The following is a 15,097-nucleotide window of genomic DNA, read 5'->3' as shown; positions in this document are numbered from 1 at the left end:
CCAACAGAGAATGGAGGTTTTCCTTGCCCCTCCTTTTGTTGTTAACATATTTGAAGAAGGACTTTTTATTATCCCTGACAGAATTGGCCAAATTAACTTCAAATTGCACTTTTGTTTCCCTGATTTTTTTTCTGCATGATCTAGCTATTTCCATAAATTCTTCATAAGTAGCCAGCCCTTTTTTCCACAGTCGGTAAAGTCTCTTTTTATTTCTGATTTCATTCAGAATCTCCCTGTTTAACCAAGATGATGTATTTTGGAAGTTTGTCTTTCGGTCAAGGCACTGGAAGTTCTTGATGTTTACTGGATGTTGCTGTTTCTGTGTCTAATTTTTAAACTTTTTTCCTCTGTTGTTCCCTGCCATAGTAAATTTTATTATTTAAAAAGAAAATGACAGACTATTACTGCTTGTATTGTTACGTATGTTTTATTTAGCTAGTTAATTACTTCAGTCATTAGCATTAGCTGTTAACATGTGTTTCATCTCAAGCCAAAGGGAAAACGAGGCTAGCCTGAAGCTCTTTCGTGTTCAAATGTGCTGCTTCTCTTATATTTTGATACTACCCACTTCACTTCTTCCCATGCTGTGTAGTGCCACCTCATTTCTTTATTTCTGTTTAGTACTGTGTTGTGCACATTTACACATAGCGAGCTTTTCGTGTACTGCTCATGTGTCCACAGCTTTTATAATCCCCGAATTCTTGACATTGACCACTATAGAAGCCAAGCACGTAGCAAATTTGGAACGTTAATAGTAACAAGCTTTAATTAGGGTGAAACAGAGCTAGTAGATGATATTTGTTCTAATGCATCAGTGTCACCAAATTGGTTGCAGAGAACATGAGGAGAGATGTAGTCTTCCTGACATGCACAGAGGTGTGAGGCAGGTGCACCCGGTGTAGCATTTACCTCCTTCAGCAATGAGCAGAGACCATTAGTCCCACTGAAGAAAGCTTCTGACCAAAAGGTCGGAGAACATACTACTGGGCAGTCATGTCAGATCTGAGTTTTGAGGAATGAGCTTCCTTCCAGGCAGTTCTACATGAGCTCTTTTCTCCATCACCGGGCCCTTTTCTTGTCAAAGGTCTCCTATTAGTTTCCTAAAATTGGAACAGCTTGTCCTTGATAGCTATAATGATTATTTTTCCAAGCAATTAAAATTGATTTCTTAAAGCTGTAGCAGCTTCCTTATTAAAGAGAGTGAATCCCTGAATAAAATATGGAAAGGCTCTGAGTGTGAACGGTGTTCTCAAGTTTCATTCGACTTCAAGGAAAGGCTGTAGGGCTTGAGGGAAGACAGGCCGGATCAGTCCTTGAAATTGGATTGTCTCCACATGAAACCCATTACAGGAATGGACGGTTCCCAACAGCCGTACTAAGAAAGCCTGAGCATTCTTTTCCCAGACAAGCAGCAAGTCTCAGGAGTTTTGCATCACCAGCTTGTAGAACCAGATGCAAATGCAGGTATCCTGTGGCTTGCACACCTGCTGCTAAATATTTTAATGTGTTTGGAGATCACATAAATTTCTCAGTGTTTTGTGAAGAGTTTCATGAAGAGTTTTGTCATTTAGAGCACTTCTGTAATTTGGAAATCAGAGTTTTATTGGCTTGTACTTAACAGTCTCATTTTTTTGTTGTTGTTAAATATGGCAGTATTGTCATACCTAAACCAAATGGTTTCTTTCGTTGTAAACATTCGTTTCCATATATAAGAAATTATTACTTTTAAGATGTTCACCTTTTTATTTTTAAGGCATAAAAATAGGCTCTCTCGAAACAAAAATGTCCTTCCACACTTTGAAAGTTGGGAGAGAGAGAAAAGACAAAGGTTTTTCTTTTCTAAGAGGGAATTATCTATTTCATGTGATTTGTTTTTTCAGTTTTGCTGCCACTTAACCTTAACGTGTTCCCAGATTTTTAAAACTATTTTTAATAATACCATGAACTAATGAATGAGGCCACTTGTCAAAGACTTTCCAAGTGTTTCATTATATCATTATTACAAGATGATCAAGCCAGGTTAGCAAATCCTGAAATGAAATAAAGAATTTTAAAATGGATGTTTTAAGCTTCTGTATCCATGTTTAGACTTCTATGTTAGTGATCACAGTTCATAGCAGACATCATGAAATGGGACTTTACTACAATTTACTGTTTTTCTAAGTACTGGTGTAACTTGTTGATGAGAAAATCTTTATGTCAGTGCAAGATGCAGTCTTACAGAAAGGCACATGTGTAAACAACATCTTTAGAGCTTAATTTTCAGGACAAAACTTGCATACTGCTTCACAATATTTGGAATGTTTTTCCATTAATCTATCATTTTTAAAAATGGGGAAGATCGCAGTATTTACCTGTTATCTGGTTTATCATTCCACAAACATCATAATTTCAGGTAGCTGTCAGGTGAACTACATGAGACAAAAGGAAGAATGGGACAAAAAATACCAATACTACCTGAATTTCGTAAGATTCAAAATGCTCCCTTAGACTAGAGTGATACTGAATTATTAGGAAGATTTTATAAGCGATGGGAATATTTAATGGTTTTATGAAGCTTTTTTTATTAAAAAAACCCAAACCACACAACAGCGCAGTAAGCTAGTGACAGAGAAAAAAGAAATTCTTCTAGTTACACCAAATATGATTGACTGCTATGCTTCTCTTTTTTCCTCACCAGGATTACACTTTGACGATGTATTTTCAGCAGTACTGGAGAGATAAGAGGCTGGCTTACGCTGGCATACCTCTCAACCTCACGCTTGATAACCGAGTGGCAGATCAGCTCTGGGTGCCTGACACTTACTTCTTAAATGACAAGAAATCATTTGTGCATGGCGTTACTGTGAAGAATCGAATGATTCGCCTTCACCCAGACGGAACGGTGCTTTACGGCCTCAGGTCTGTGCTTCCATGATGAAGATTTCATCACCATCATTATGTGTCGTTGATATTTGCTTCCCGGTGCAAGGTTATTACAAACATTTGGTTTGTAATATTATGTAACCTTCCCTGTAACTGCGAAAGATGCCCATAGAAACCAAATGACACACTCGATGTTTCTTAATTTTGCCAGAAGCGCCTTCAGTCAGGTTTTATCTCTTTCTGTAGAGTCACCATATCTGGAAAGCCCACTGGCTATAGGAAGCAGAAAGGCACTCATTAATTGCAAACCTGAAAATTTTGTCCAAAAGATTGAATAGGGATTTTTACATTGTCTCATGATGTGTCTGTAGTCTATAAAGAAAAATCACAACAGCCCTGGTTGAACAGAGTCGGCCATGGTTAAGACAATGACTATGAGTACCCCCAGTGATTTCTTCAAACAGGAATCAGCATCACAATGTGTTATATTTTAAACTAGAGGTACAAAGTGATCTTACATTATCCTACTTTCTACCTATTTTAGGCTTGACTTGTGTTTTCTTTATTTCCTGTGATAGCTTTTATGATTAGGAATGCTGAAAAATCCTTCCCTTAATAAAAATCTTTACCCTAGCAAAAATCTTAAAGGAACACTCAATAGTACCAAAAGGTTTCTTTCTTTGGACAGGTTACTCCATTTGCTCCAGTTTAAACCGTACCAGCAGAACAAGTCTTTGCCAGTGGAGGCTCTGTTTCCATCATTGGAACTTTCTTGTATTTTTAACCATAGATAAGATTGCTACGCATAGGTAGTACAGGATAAAGAGTGTCTACTATAAAAATGAATGACATCTGAGAAGTGGTGCAGAAGGATTTTATGTCTAGTATAATTATTTTACCCGCTTTTTAATTTTTATCAACAGTTTAACCTTTTAGCTGACTTGAGTCTTGGCCCCTCACCTCTCTAACTCTTATTACATATAATGTATGGGCTATAATTGGATGAATCTTTCTAGACAAAATATAAATAGTCTCAGCCTATTATGAAAGTTTGAAGAAGTTTAGGATGTTCAGGAAACATTGTCTCTATAATTAACTGTTTTTAGCAAAAGGAGGCTTTCATCTTGCATACTTTTAACCCAATATGGAACACTGCAGGTTTAAGATTCTTTCCACAAATAGCTGAATATAACAAAAGTTGCAAGATATTTTTGTTTCCTTTACTGTCTCTCAAGAACCATCCCCACAGTGAAATGTAATAAAAGATTGATGGAGATTAGAACTCTTGTGATCACAGTAGTATATAGAATTCTTTCTTTCACACTCTGAAAACATTTGGAGTCATTCAGGTGAGGATTATCTGTCGTAAAATAGAATATTTGAATAAGTTGTCCTCCTCTTCTGCAAAACGTAAATGTCCACAAGCAGACTGCATTTTGCTTGATGGTATTTGCTTGACAGGGATTTCACCAGTGGCTCGTGCGTGGTAACTTTCTTTGATTCCCCATTCCTCGGAAAGCATTCAATATCCATAGTGTGAAGCAGCTGAGTTACTTAATGAAGGTTAACTCTCTGAAATTCAGTCTTGTCAAAATACAAGGTATTGTGATGAGAAGGAAGAAAATCTCTGAGCCTTAGCTCCTTTGATTTAAAGACTTGAACTTTGTGTTGCTCTCCTACTAGCTTAACTTCTTGTGTTGTGGCTTCAGAACATCCTAATGTCATTGGCCTCAAGCCACAGTCTGGAAGTGATGATTCATCTTGTGGGCTGAGACGAGATGAGTTTTATGTGCCACAAAACACAGGGTCACTGAGAAAAATAGGGAAAACTTCGGAGGGTTGCAGCCGATTATAGAATATCCATGGAACAAAGCAGTTCCTCAAAAATATATATAACAAAAGTGATCCCGAGGCCACACTGGCTGTGTTTGCTTCTGGACAATGTAGAATTTATCATAGTTTTGAAAGACTTGACCTTCGGTAATCCAAGGTTTCTCTCTACTTCAGAGAAAGCAATTTGCTACTGCAGCAAAAGTCTGTGAAGATGGGGGAATGGCATAGTATCTTTTTGAAGTTCAACCCCTTTCTAGGGATTTTTTTTCTGTGACCATGATACTGACATTGTTCCATCTCATTCAGAACAATATACAAGACATATGATGATACAACAGCTTTTTTTCATAATATACCAAAAAAGGAAGTCATGACTCTATAGACCGGGGATCAAAAATATATTCTTTCCGACTGCTTGTGTGTTTGACATATATAGACCTCTTATTCTCAGGCAGTACAATGCTAAATGTTATAAATAAATAGAATGGAGGGATATATTTGTCTTATCTGAAAGAACTCACATAGTTATCACCCAAATATAAAACATGATGGATGTTTGCAAGTTGAAAAGGTTAGCTGTGATAGATCAGACAAGGCAACCACACTTCTGTTCTTTTTTGGATGAGTGTATTTCTGTATCAAGATGAAAAGAGGATCAAATTAGCCATCAAGACTGTGACCGAGTCTCATAGTATTTATATTGCTTAGACTGATTTATATTGTAAGCTTTTGGGGGAAAGAAAATACCTTTCTGTTGGTTGTTTATGCAGCACCTCCCAGCACATCACAGTTGAGGTTCCTATGCAGTATATCAAAATAATCAAAGGCAATCAGCCAAGTAATAAAGTAGCAGAGAAGGGTAAGAGAAGTTCTATCATGATGACAGATATCTGGATTAGGGATTTCTAAACAATTAAAAATATTTCCTTTGTGTATTGCTTTCACCCAAAATGTATGTGTACCTGTGTACTGCTTTATCTTTGTCTGGCTCGTAATTGTTTCTCTGTCACTGCTGAGATGATGAGTTCTTGAAACCTTGTTGTCCTGCTGTGTCACACAGCATCCCATCCCATAAAAAAATAAACCTGCTTTTCTTGGGAGCGTGCACAAGCCTGAGCAATTAACATTTGCTTTTGGTGAGCATTTGAGCAAGTTAAATTTGCTTGCTTGAATATTCATTCAGGAGGGACCTCTGAGCACTCAACTTACTTGAAGTAAATGGGATAAGTCTGTTTTTATGTATATCTAGCCGTATCTTCCTTGCTAGTAGATATTTATGAAATTAAAAACATACATTTTGCTGTAGTGTTACTTGAGCAAGAGTGTGCAGTTTCTCATAGAGGAACTTGTGACACAGAACCACTATGGTATGTGAACAGGCAAAAATAAAAATGTATTCCTTAAAAAGTCATAAGGCAATTAGTAAGTTGAATGCAAGTTGACCAGATGCATGGTTTTTAATAATTCTATCAAATTAAGCATTTGTAGAGTACATATTATCTGTATGGCTGGCCATTAAAGCTGGTTATACAACGTAATAGTTACGATCCTGGTACCACACTCCCTCTTGTATCAACTTAGATTATGTGGATTCTCCTGCAGGATCTTAAATGAGCCCTGGGTTAGCTTGAGTGAGTGTACTGAAGTGTGGAATAGAAAACTCATAGCAGCAACGCCCAAGTGTGCCTGCTTGTTTTACTTTGAGCACAGTTACCAATTGACTCAGGAGCAAGATCATTTAATTGCACAGTCAGTAGGGCTTTGTAACACTGATCACTGCTAAGACCTTGTCATTTAAAATGTTTGTCAATGATCACAGATTTAAGACTAAATCTTCTCCTCTAAGACCCTAGGCTAGTCCTAGTTTTATATGCTTAGCTAGAGCTGCTAGTAGCTGTCATATTGAGGAGACATTAATCTCCATAATTAATAACCCTATGTCTAGAACCTTGCTTAGGGGTCCAGAAGGGCTCTTGCAGATGTTGACTGAAGAGATGTCCCCCTAAACTGCAAAGCAGCTGAGTAATTGCTGTTTGTAAGCTATTCCTGCCCACCGGGACATGTATTAACAGAGGAACCAGAGCATCTCCCAGCAGGCGGCTGGAGGAAGATTGACCTGAGTATCTTCCTGTGATAGAACACTTAGTACCTGAAAGCCTGTGGGACTAAGATAAGCATCTTCAGAGGACACCCAGAGTGAACAGCATTTGTAGAGTTGTAGATCATGCCATAGGTATGGCTGGGAAGGACAAAGGTCAGCTGTGTGCCTTTCTCACTGGCTACTGGTAGGAACACAGGTGAGAAGATACGACAAGTAGCAGCAGATCCTGGACCTTTTTCCTCTCCTAGTTCATCCATTGCCTTTGTGCCCATAGAACTGTCCCTCCCTGTGCAAAGAAATGACAACATTTTCTTACAAAAGCACCTTCTCAGTCAGAGAAGGGTGGCCTCTGTTGTCCTGTGAGATAGTTGTATTGGTCTTAATCCTTTCGTTTGCATATTATGTGGTTATCTGTCTGAAATAACCTATATACTAAAGGATAAGCATTCTTTCCTTTCTTTTCTGGGAGACTGGATGGAGGATTCATAATAACAACAGAAGGGTTTTTTAGTGTGAAAAAGCTGAAGAAAGGCACCTAACAACTTTTCTCCTTTTGAAATGTTGCCCCTGAATTTTAGAGTAGTTTACAGTATTACAAGACTGTAATTTCTGAAGGTTAAGGGATTGAAGAGAAGGCTTCAAAACAGAAAACAGATGGACAAAACCTTGACATTGAGGGTTCCAGCTTTTAGAGGTACTTTTAAGGCATTTCCCCTCTCATATTACTAGCATAAATTATTACCAGACTGTTACTTGTTTAGGAACTAACTGTGTACAAGATCTATCACTTGTTTTTATCAGAAAAGGATCAGTAAAGAATGGATCTAGTCACTCCAAGAAGAGAATTCGAATGTGAAATTTACATGGAGCCATTATAAGGAAAATTATGCATAATAATGTACAGACTCTTGATGAAGGCTGTGATTCAGCAAAAGACTAAGATACATTGAAGATTAATAATGAGATATGATTATATCTATCTAAAAGTTAGTACAAATATATAAATCTACTAATTTAAAAATAAAGTGCTGATGCTGTGTGAAGCTGTTAATACAATGGTTTTGATTGTGCATGTGTATTGTTGACACTCCTGATATAGAAGAGCTTAATGAATAATGCAGATTCATCGATAGTGACACATTTTGCACATTAATCCTTAGTGTGCTAAATTGCCTGCACTGGAAATCAGGAAGCAAAAATATATTGTTATTTGTGGAGAAAATTTCAAGTTCTATATGACACTTAATTACAAAATCCTCTTTACTTTTAAAAAACAGAGAAATATATTCAACTTTGAAAAAGTATTTTGCTGAACTTCAGACAGTTTTTCAACATTTCAGGTTTCTTCTAGAGATGACATAAAACCAAAGTATCTGTTATTCACACAGCTCTAATGATTTTGACATTTGTAGCAGACTTTTTTTGCTTCACATTTTCAGATATAAAGTCGTATTTTTTAATCTCAGCAAATGTTTGTGTAATGTTTGCATATGCAGATAGGTCCATTGAAGCCCAAAGGGACTGGTTGCATAAGGGCAAGTCACAATGGATTGTTCCATTGCAGTCAGTGCAACCGTTGTTATATTAAGCTGCTGCTCCATGTAAAACCATGGACCAGATTCTCATTTATTGTAAGCTATTCTTTAGAGAGTCCTCACTTCACAAAATGAACAAAACAAAACCTGGAATACTGGCTGTACAGTAATTCTCTGTGATGTTTGTATTACAGAATCACAACCACTGCAGCTTGCATGATGGACTTAAGAAGATACCCATTAGATGAACAGAACTGCACTCTGGAAATAGAAAGCTGTATGTACATAAGAAAATGCATGTAAAACCTTGTTCAGATGCAGGGTGGTTTTCCTTTTATAAAACTGTAATATTTACACTGATGTCTATAAAAACTATGTGAATCATGTAATTATCACCTTTTGTTTGTTTGTTTATTTGACTTTTAAAAAAAATATAAGGGGTCATCCATTTCTAGATGGATGGATATATCCTAGAAAAATGGGTATAGGACAGAATGAAACCGCTGACTTGTCAGTGACAGTGCTTATCCTCAACACAAGAGAATAAATGTTCATATTTTAATCAGATTCCTTTTCAAGAGAGCAAACACTGTGATATCATTTTCTTTCAGTATGCTTTTTTATGCATGAATGGTCTTGTTACAGAACCCGCCTGGGCTTTCAGATCAGCCCCATTTATGATTTGCAGTTGTGTTCTGCACAGAACCAGATGCTATCTTCCACCCAGTCATGTCCTAGGACTGCAAATTCAAATGTATCTTTGTACTTCAGGAGTTCCTACTCCAGTCCTGTTACTGGCCGGAGATTATGGGCCATATACAGAAAATACTAGTACATATTCTCTATTCAACTGTAGTCCTCCACTAGAGAAGCTAATGGAAATGCTGTGACTCACATTCTTCAGTTTAGTGGAAAAGATCTGCCACAGTTATTTTTGCCTGTATTCATTGAATAATCCATCTTTTTCTGGTGTTTATCAGCAGAAATATACATTTGGTTTCATTGCTAAATGTGTATGATGTCTTAAATCATGCTAATCTGCAATTCTGCAGATTATTGGGTAGCATTTTCTGTCTTTTAGGGGCCATTAATCCTCATGTAAATTTTATGAGAGTGATACCAAAAAAGATAAAATAAACAACAAAACAACAACAGTATTTTGCCTCAAATTCCTGCACAGATTGTAATGGCACAGCTTTTAGGGAGACCTTCCCACAGGCATGCAGAGCAGAACACCACTTCAGCTGTTCTGATTCTTTTCATTGTCTCAAATGACAAACCGTATGCACTGTGTTTGAAGGTGCATTTGAGTCTGCTGTTGTTTCTGACTTACTCTCCTGCTTTGCCTGCAGATGGCTACACAACTGACGACATAGAGTTCTACTGGAGAGGTGGAGATAATGCAGTCACTGGTGTGGAGAGGATTGAGCTTCCTCAGTTCTCCATCGTGGAATATAGACTGGTGTCAAAGAATGTTGTCTTTGCCACAGGCAAGTATTGTAATTTTCTTGTTGTGTTTAATTTCTTTGTGTACAACAGTTATTGTTTTATTAATCATAATTATATATAGACTTAGCACTGTGTTGTGTGTTTGGCTAAAGAAATTACTTACTTGATAAAGTCTGGAGGCAGGAGCCCATGAAATAGCATATCTTGTTTATTTTTCTTTTTTTTTTTTTTTTCTGTGTGTGTTTGTGTGTATGTGATACTTAACCAGGTGCCTAAATATTTGTGATGTAAAAAAATAGGAAGCCATTCACCTCTGAGTCATCAGCTTAAATGTAGCCTAAAGGATTGGCGATCCTACATAAGTATGTTTTGGCATACTAGGCCAAAAAGCCACTGTTTTTATCAACACTTCCCTACTACTTTTCAGTGCATATTTGTTTTGTTGTTGTATAGTGAATGTAATGCCGTTTATATCTTGATTTGCACTGATGGGTATATAATACTGTATGCATAGCCAATGCTATGACACTAAAATTAAATCCCTGGGTTTCCTTCTTGTTTCCTTGAATATGTAATAAAAGTTATGGTAATTCACAGCATTGGAAGTCTCCAGGTGACAAAGTGCAGCATTGATTTACATGTTCAATGTTACACACCAGCATAGGAAAATGTTGTTATATGTGACAAGACCAAAGCAACACATAAAGCCATCAGCAAGTGTGGGGCCACAGTTTGGGGGCTCCAGCTTTTCGTGTTCTTCAGACCACAGGAGTGTGCTGTTCCATCTGTCCCAGCACACTAGAACAAATGAAGCATGGCTCTATTATGTTTGTAAGCATCACTTCACCCACTCTTTGGGCACAGCATCTGTTTCAAAGTACACATAAACACGAATTGTATTTCAGAACAAAATGTAAATATTGCTGGGACTGAAATTAATACAAGGGAGTTTGCCAACTGCTGCTGTTCTTGTTTATCATCGTGAATGGAAGCATTTTTTCTCCAGAGAAACAGATACTCTAATCCTATATCCCTCCATTCTGTGGCTTGTGTCCCCTTTGGCAGCCAGAGTTTGCCTACCCCTCCACAGGACTGGGTATGCTTTTGTAGAATGGCTCTTTGAGTCAACAGTGAGAGTACAGAGAACTCATTTGTGAAGTTTTCATGACAGTCCAAAGCCACCTTTTAGTTCATGATAAAATATTTCAGTAAGGGCGTGATTTAGTAATTTAGAGATGAGAGAGATTTGATAAATTCAGAAAAAAAGAGAAAACCAAAGAGCTGTGAACCAAATATGAGAGAAAATAAAAACAAGGAGTAGACACTTATATGACTAACCATATTTTCAGGGTCATAACAGTTCTTTCCAAAAATCTTGTAGAAGGAGTAAAAAAGTCTCGTACTCCAGGGTTTAAGACAGCTTAACATTATGGAGTAGGATGAGACAGTCACAGAGAACAGATTACTCCATGTTTCTTGTACTGTTTTCTGAAGCATATAATTTTTGTCACTGATGAAGACACAATACTGAATTTACTATTATTTGGCACAGGACATTATAAAAATGCTTTATTAATTATGTAATTATGCGAGAAGTGTTTCCATGCAGGGAAGATGTCACATTTGTTTCTCAAAAACACATATTTCATTGTAAATCTGAAGCGTGCTAGTGAATCTGGCAGATAAAGTCAGCACACTCTTCTGAATTTCTTCTGAAGACACTACTTTTTTATGGTCCTAGTAATTAGGGCCAGTTTCTACATTTTTGTGGAAAATAAGTCAGGCATGCTTTTTTTTTTTTTTTTTGGCTTTGAGGTTATGGAAGTCTCAAGGGAAGATATTAGTTCTTTGAGCACAGTATCTCAGTGAACATTTCAGATATTTCAGTACTAGTGTGCTTTGATTGTATAAAACTAAAAGAAGACTTGAGAGCCATGCCATATACAGCTTTTGGAGTAGTTAGTTATCCTATCCTCCATGAGGAACAGTGCTGTATAATCTTGTCGAACTTCTGCAAATGAAAAAAATCTGTTCCCATAGTTACTGAGAAGCAACAGTAAGCATGAGAAAAAACCCAGAGATAATGACATAAAGCTGTGCAGGGCTGCAACAACACTGGAGGAACTGCATGCATGTTGAAGCATAGCATTGGAGTTAAAAATGATCTTACCAAGTTAGCAAATGGGTCTGAAAAAAGTATAAAGGCCAGTATGGGCAACTGCAAAACACAGCATTCGCACAACTAATTGTTCCTATCCAAATTCAGGAGAGGGAATACCAGGTTAGGCTAGAATTCTGTGTGTAGAAATCTAGGGGTTACTCTTGATCTCAGACTGAACATGAGCCAATAACACCTTTTTTTGGGGAAAAAAAAAAACAAACAGCACACCACATCCTACAAGGAATCTGACTTGCATTACTAAGGCCTGAGGTGCGTATTTGTGGTCATGGCCAGCACTCTCAGGACAGTTGTGGAGCAACAGAAGAGGGTCCAGGGAAAATTAGTAAGTAAGAAGTCCAGAAAGTGCAATACATGAGATTGCCGGAGAGCCAGATATGATTGTGTAGTTTAAAAAAGAGAAAACCTGGTGGGAATTGAAGTCTTGAAATATCTAGAAGCCGTCTGCAAAGACACGGGGAATAGCTTGTTCTCTTTATCCTTGGTGAAAAGAAGCAGGAGCATTTAAATTGCTGGGAAGAAAAAAAAAATTGTTTAATTATCCTTCTAATATCATCTGAAGGTCATAAGACCTCTAAAATGACACTGGAGGCCTATGTGTCAGTAACTGAATTAAGCTCATAGTCAAATGACATCAAATCAGTGCCGTCAATGCAGCCTAAAGAGCTATTCTGCTCTTGAACACCTCTGTTCTGTCAAGTCAATAGCTCTTAGGACACAATTCAGTTACCTAAACGTAGGTACCTCTTTAGATGGTGTAGAGCATCCTGCTTGGTAGTCAGGCTGCTGTTCCGGAGTCTTAGTCTTGTGTCCTATGTGCCAATCTAGTGCCTCAGTGTTAATTACTTGACTAGTAGTAAGTTCTACTCTTCAGTAGCCTAATGCATCTCAAATGGCATTAGACACCTCTGTATAGGGAATTGAATCATACCCTTAGAACTGATTGACCTTAATTCTAGATCTTCATGGTTTACACTGAGAGCTTACGCACCAACCACGTGTAAATATCTGCATGCAAACACCTGAAATGTGTGTTGGATCTGCCTCCTAAATGTCTGTTATGCAGAAATGCTAAGAAACTGAACAGGGATGCAGATATGTAAAACACCACCTAAAAGCTTCAAAGATGCATAGCAGTCAGAGCCAGATAAGCAACCTGTTGGTCAGAGGAGAGTAGTCTTAAAAGATTTGGAAATTAATTATTTGCTGTATCCTGAAAGATCAATCTGTAAAGTACATTTCCAATTAGCTGCAGAACCTTCCCAGAAGAACACATTAAAATAAGAATTCTGTAACTGACCAACTCTGTTATCTTGCTTCATACTTGGATAAAACAGCAAGAGACTAATTTAGCCTTGGAGCTAGATATTTCAGCTTGCTAGCTTTTAATGCAATTGAAAGAGAAACAAGTAATTACTTTTTACCAAGTGCCCAAATATATGAAGGAGGAATATTTTGAGCTTGGTTATTGATTAAGTATCTGTTTTCATGCCTGCATTCTCAGTACTGTTATTAGATTTAAATACTTCAGGCCAAATTCCTGTACTATTTAAATTAGCCCATAGACATCAACATGTTATATGAGATGGGAAGAAGAGTAACAAATCTGGTCCCTGAACAGCAACACTGTTCTTTAGGCAAAAAACAAATGTTGATGGAATGTTAACAACTAGAGTTTCCTGGTAATTAATCTTTAAATGTGCTGAGCCTTAATTGACAAATCGTTATCCAAGCATAATCAGGCAAGTAACAGTATAATTGTTAAGCTCAACAAGAAATCAATTTTTATTAAATACATTACACAAGATGGTTCCTTCTTAGATAAATAAAGATCTGGACTTACAGCCTGTGTTCCATGCAGGTTAGGACCCATCCTTTCAACTGCGTTTTAGCCATCTGGACAAATCGGGGGAAATAAGCAAGGGAAATAACGAGCGTTCCTTCTTTTAACATTTTCTTTCCCCCACAAGTTCCTGTGGTCTGTTTGCTGGAGGTGAGATACTATAGCAGAGATGGCAGGCTGGAGACAAGAAAAATGGATCATGTGTGAACACATAAAAGCAATACAGGTGAAAGTAATATCAACTTTAGTAATCTCAGGGAGAGCTACCTAAAGGAGAACTCTGGCCACATAGTACAGAAAAATAAAGATACTAGTTCATGTTTCAATTTCGACCTGAACTATACAAAGACCAAATTATTCTGAAATTTGCCAAGATCCAGACCTCCCAATAAAATTTGAGCTTGGAAAATCACCACAAAACAGGATGACATCCTATTTACTTCTATAAAACTGAGCAATGTGTCAGTTCTAGTTAGTAGCTGTGATGCCAGCAAGAGTTTTAGTTATATTTCCCAGGAACCACAGACCCTCAAAACCTACTCTGAGACTTGCAGGGCTGGGATTCATCTTGCTCTGATTTAAGGTGAATATAATCTCAGTGTCTACATATGCTCTAGGGAACTTAGTTGATGATAACTTAGTCAATACAGTCGGTGGAGTCTGGAGACAAATTCAGTCTACCAACAGGAGTCTATTTTTGGAGGAGAAGGATATTTCTCTAGGTTTTGTTTACAAGATTGACTAGATAAACCAACTGTCCTGTAAATGTATTTGGAGCTTAGACACCCAGCTGGTGTATACCAGTTCAAGTGAGCCGCTTAATCAACTGCTACTTGAGGTGGCATAGGGCAGCCTTCTTAGTCTTCAGCTGCTGGTCAAAGAGATGTAGGGGCTATGTCGTGCCCACATGTAGAGGCTATGTCATATCCGCCAACTACGTGCTGGTGTCTAAATGTTACAGTTCGTCTCAAAAGGAAGAGTGCACCTTCAGATTTGCAATTGTATCTCTGTATTACAGTCCAGCTCCAGTTCTAGAGCAGGAGGTCAGCCAGCACTGACAGCCCTGGCCCTAGGTATGGTTCTTAGGGTTCTTCTAGAATCTTCTAGATTCTGCACAAAGGACCTGGTGCTTAAAACAACTTTGTGTTGAAGTCTCTGTCCTTGAGACAGTCTGTCTGGAGAGTCCATCTTTAAGGCCAGGTCTCACTAGTTTCAGTACTCATTTTGTCTCATTAAACGGAGATGGTGATAGGCAGTGGATGATGATCACAGGTGAAGCATTCAAAATAAGT

General features: G+C 37.7%; 1 protein-coding gene across 1 annotated transcript in view; it reads left to right on the top strand.

Annotated features, from left to right (window-relative positions):
• Positions 1 to 15,097, top strand: part of GABRB3 (gamma-aminobutyric acid type A receptor subunit beta3) — a 114,560-nt gene that overhangs the window by 80,268 nt on the left and 19,195 nt on the right. The window contains exons 4-6 of the mRNA XM_082043435.1: positions 2,681 to 2,901; positions 8,529 to 8,611; positions 9,687 to 9,824. Coding sequence (XP_081899561.1) covers positions 2,681 to 2,901; positions 8,529 to 8,611; positions 9,687 to 9,824 — 442 coding nt within the window. The remainder of the gene's footprint in view (positions 1 to 2,680; positions 2,902 to 8,528; positions 8,612 to 9,686; positions 9,825 to 15,097) is intronic.

This window comes from Streptopelia decaocto, assembly GCF_964273445.1.
Source record: "Streptopelia decaocto genome assembly, chromosome: 1".
Classification (NCBI taxonomy): Eukaryota; Metazoa; Chordata; class Aves; order Columbiformes; family Columbidae; genus Streptopelia; species Streptopelia decaocto.
This window is presented reverse-complemented; position numbering and strand designations above follow the sequence as displayed.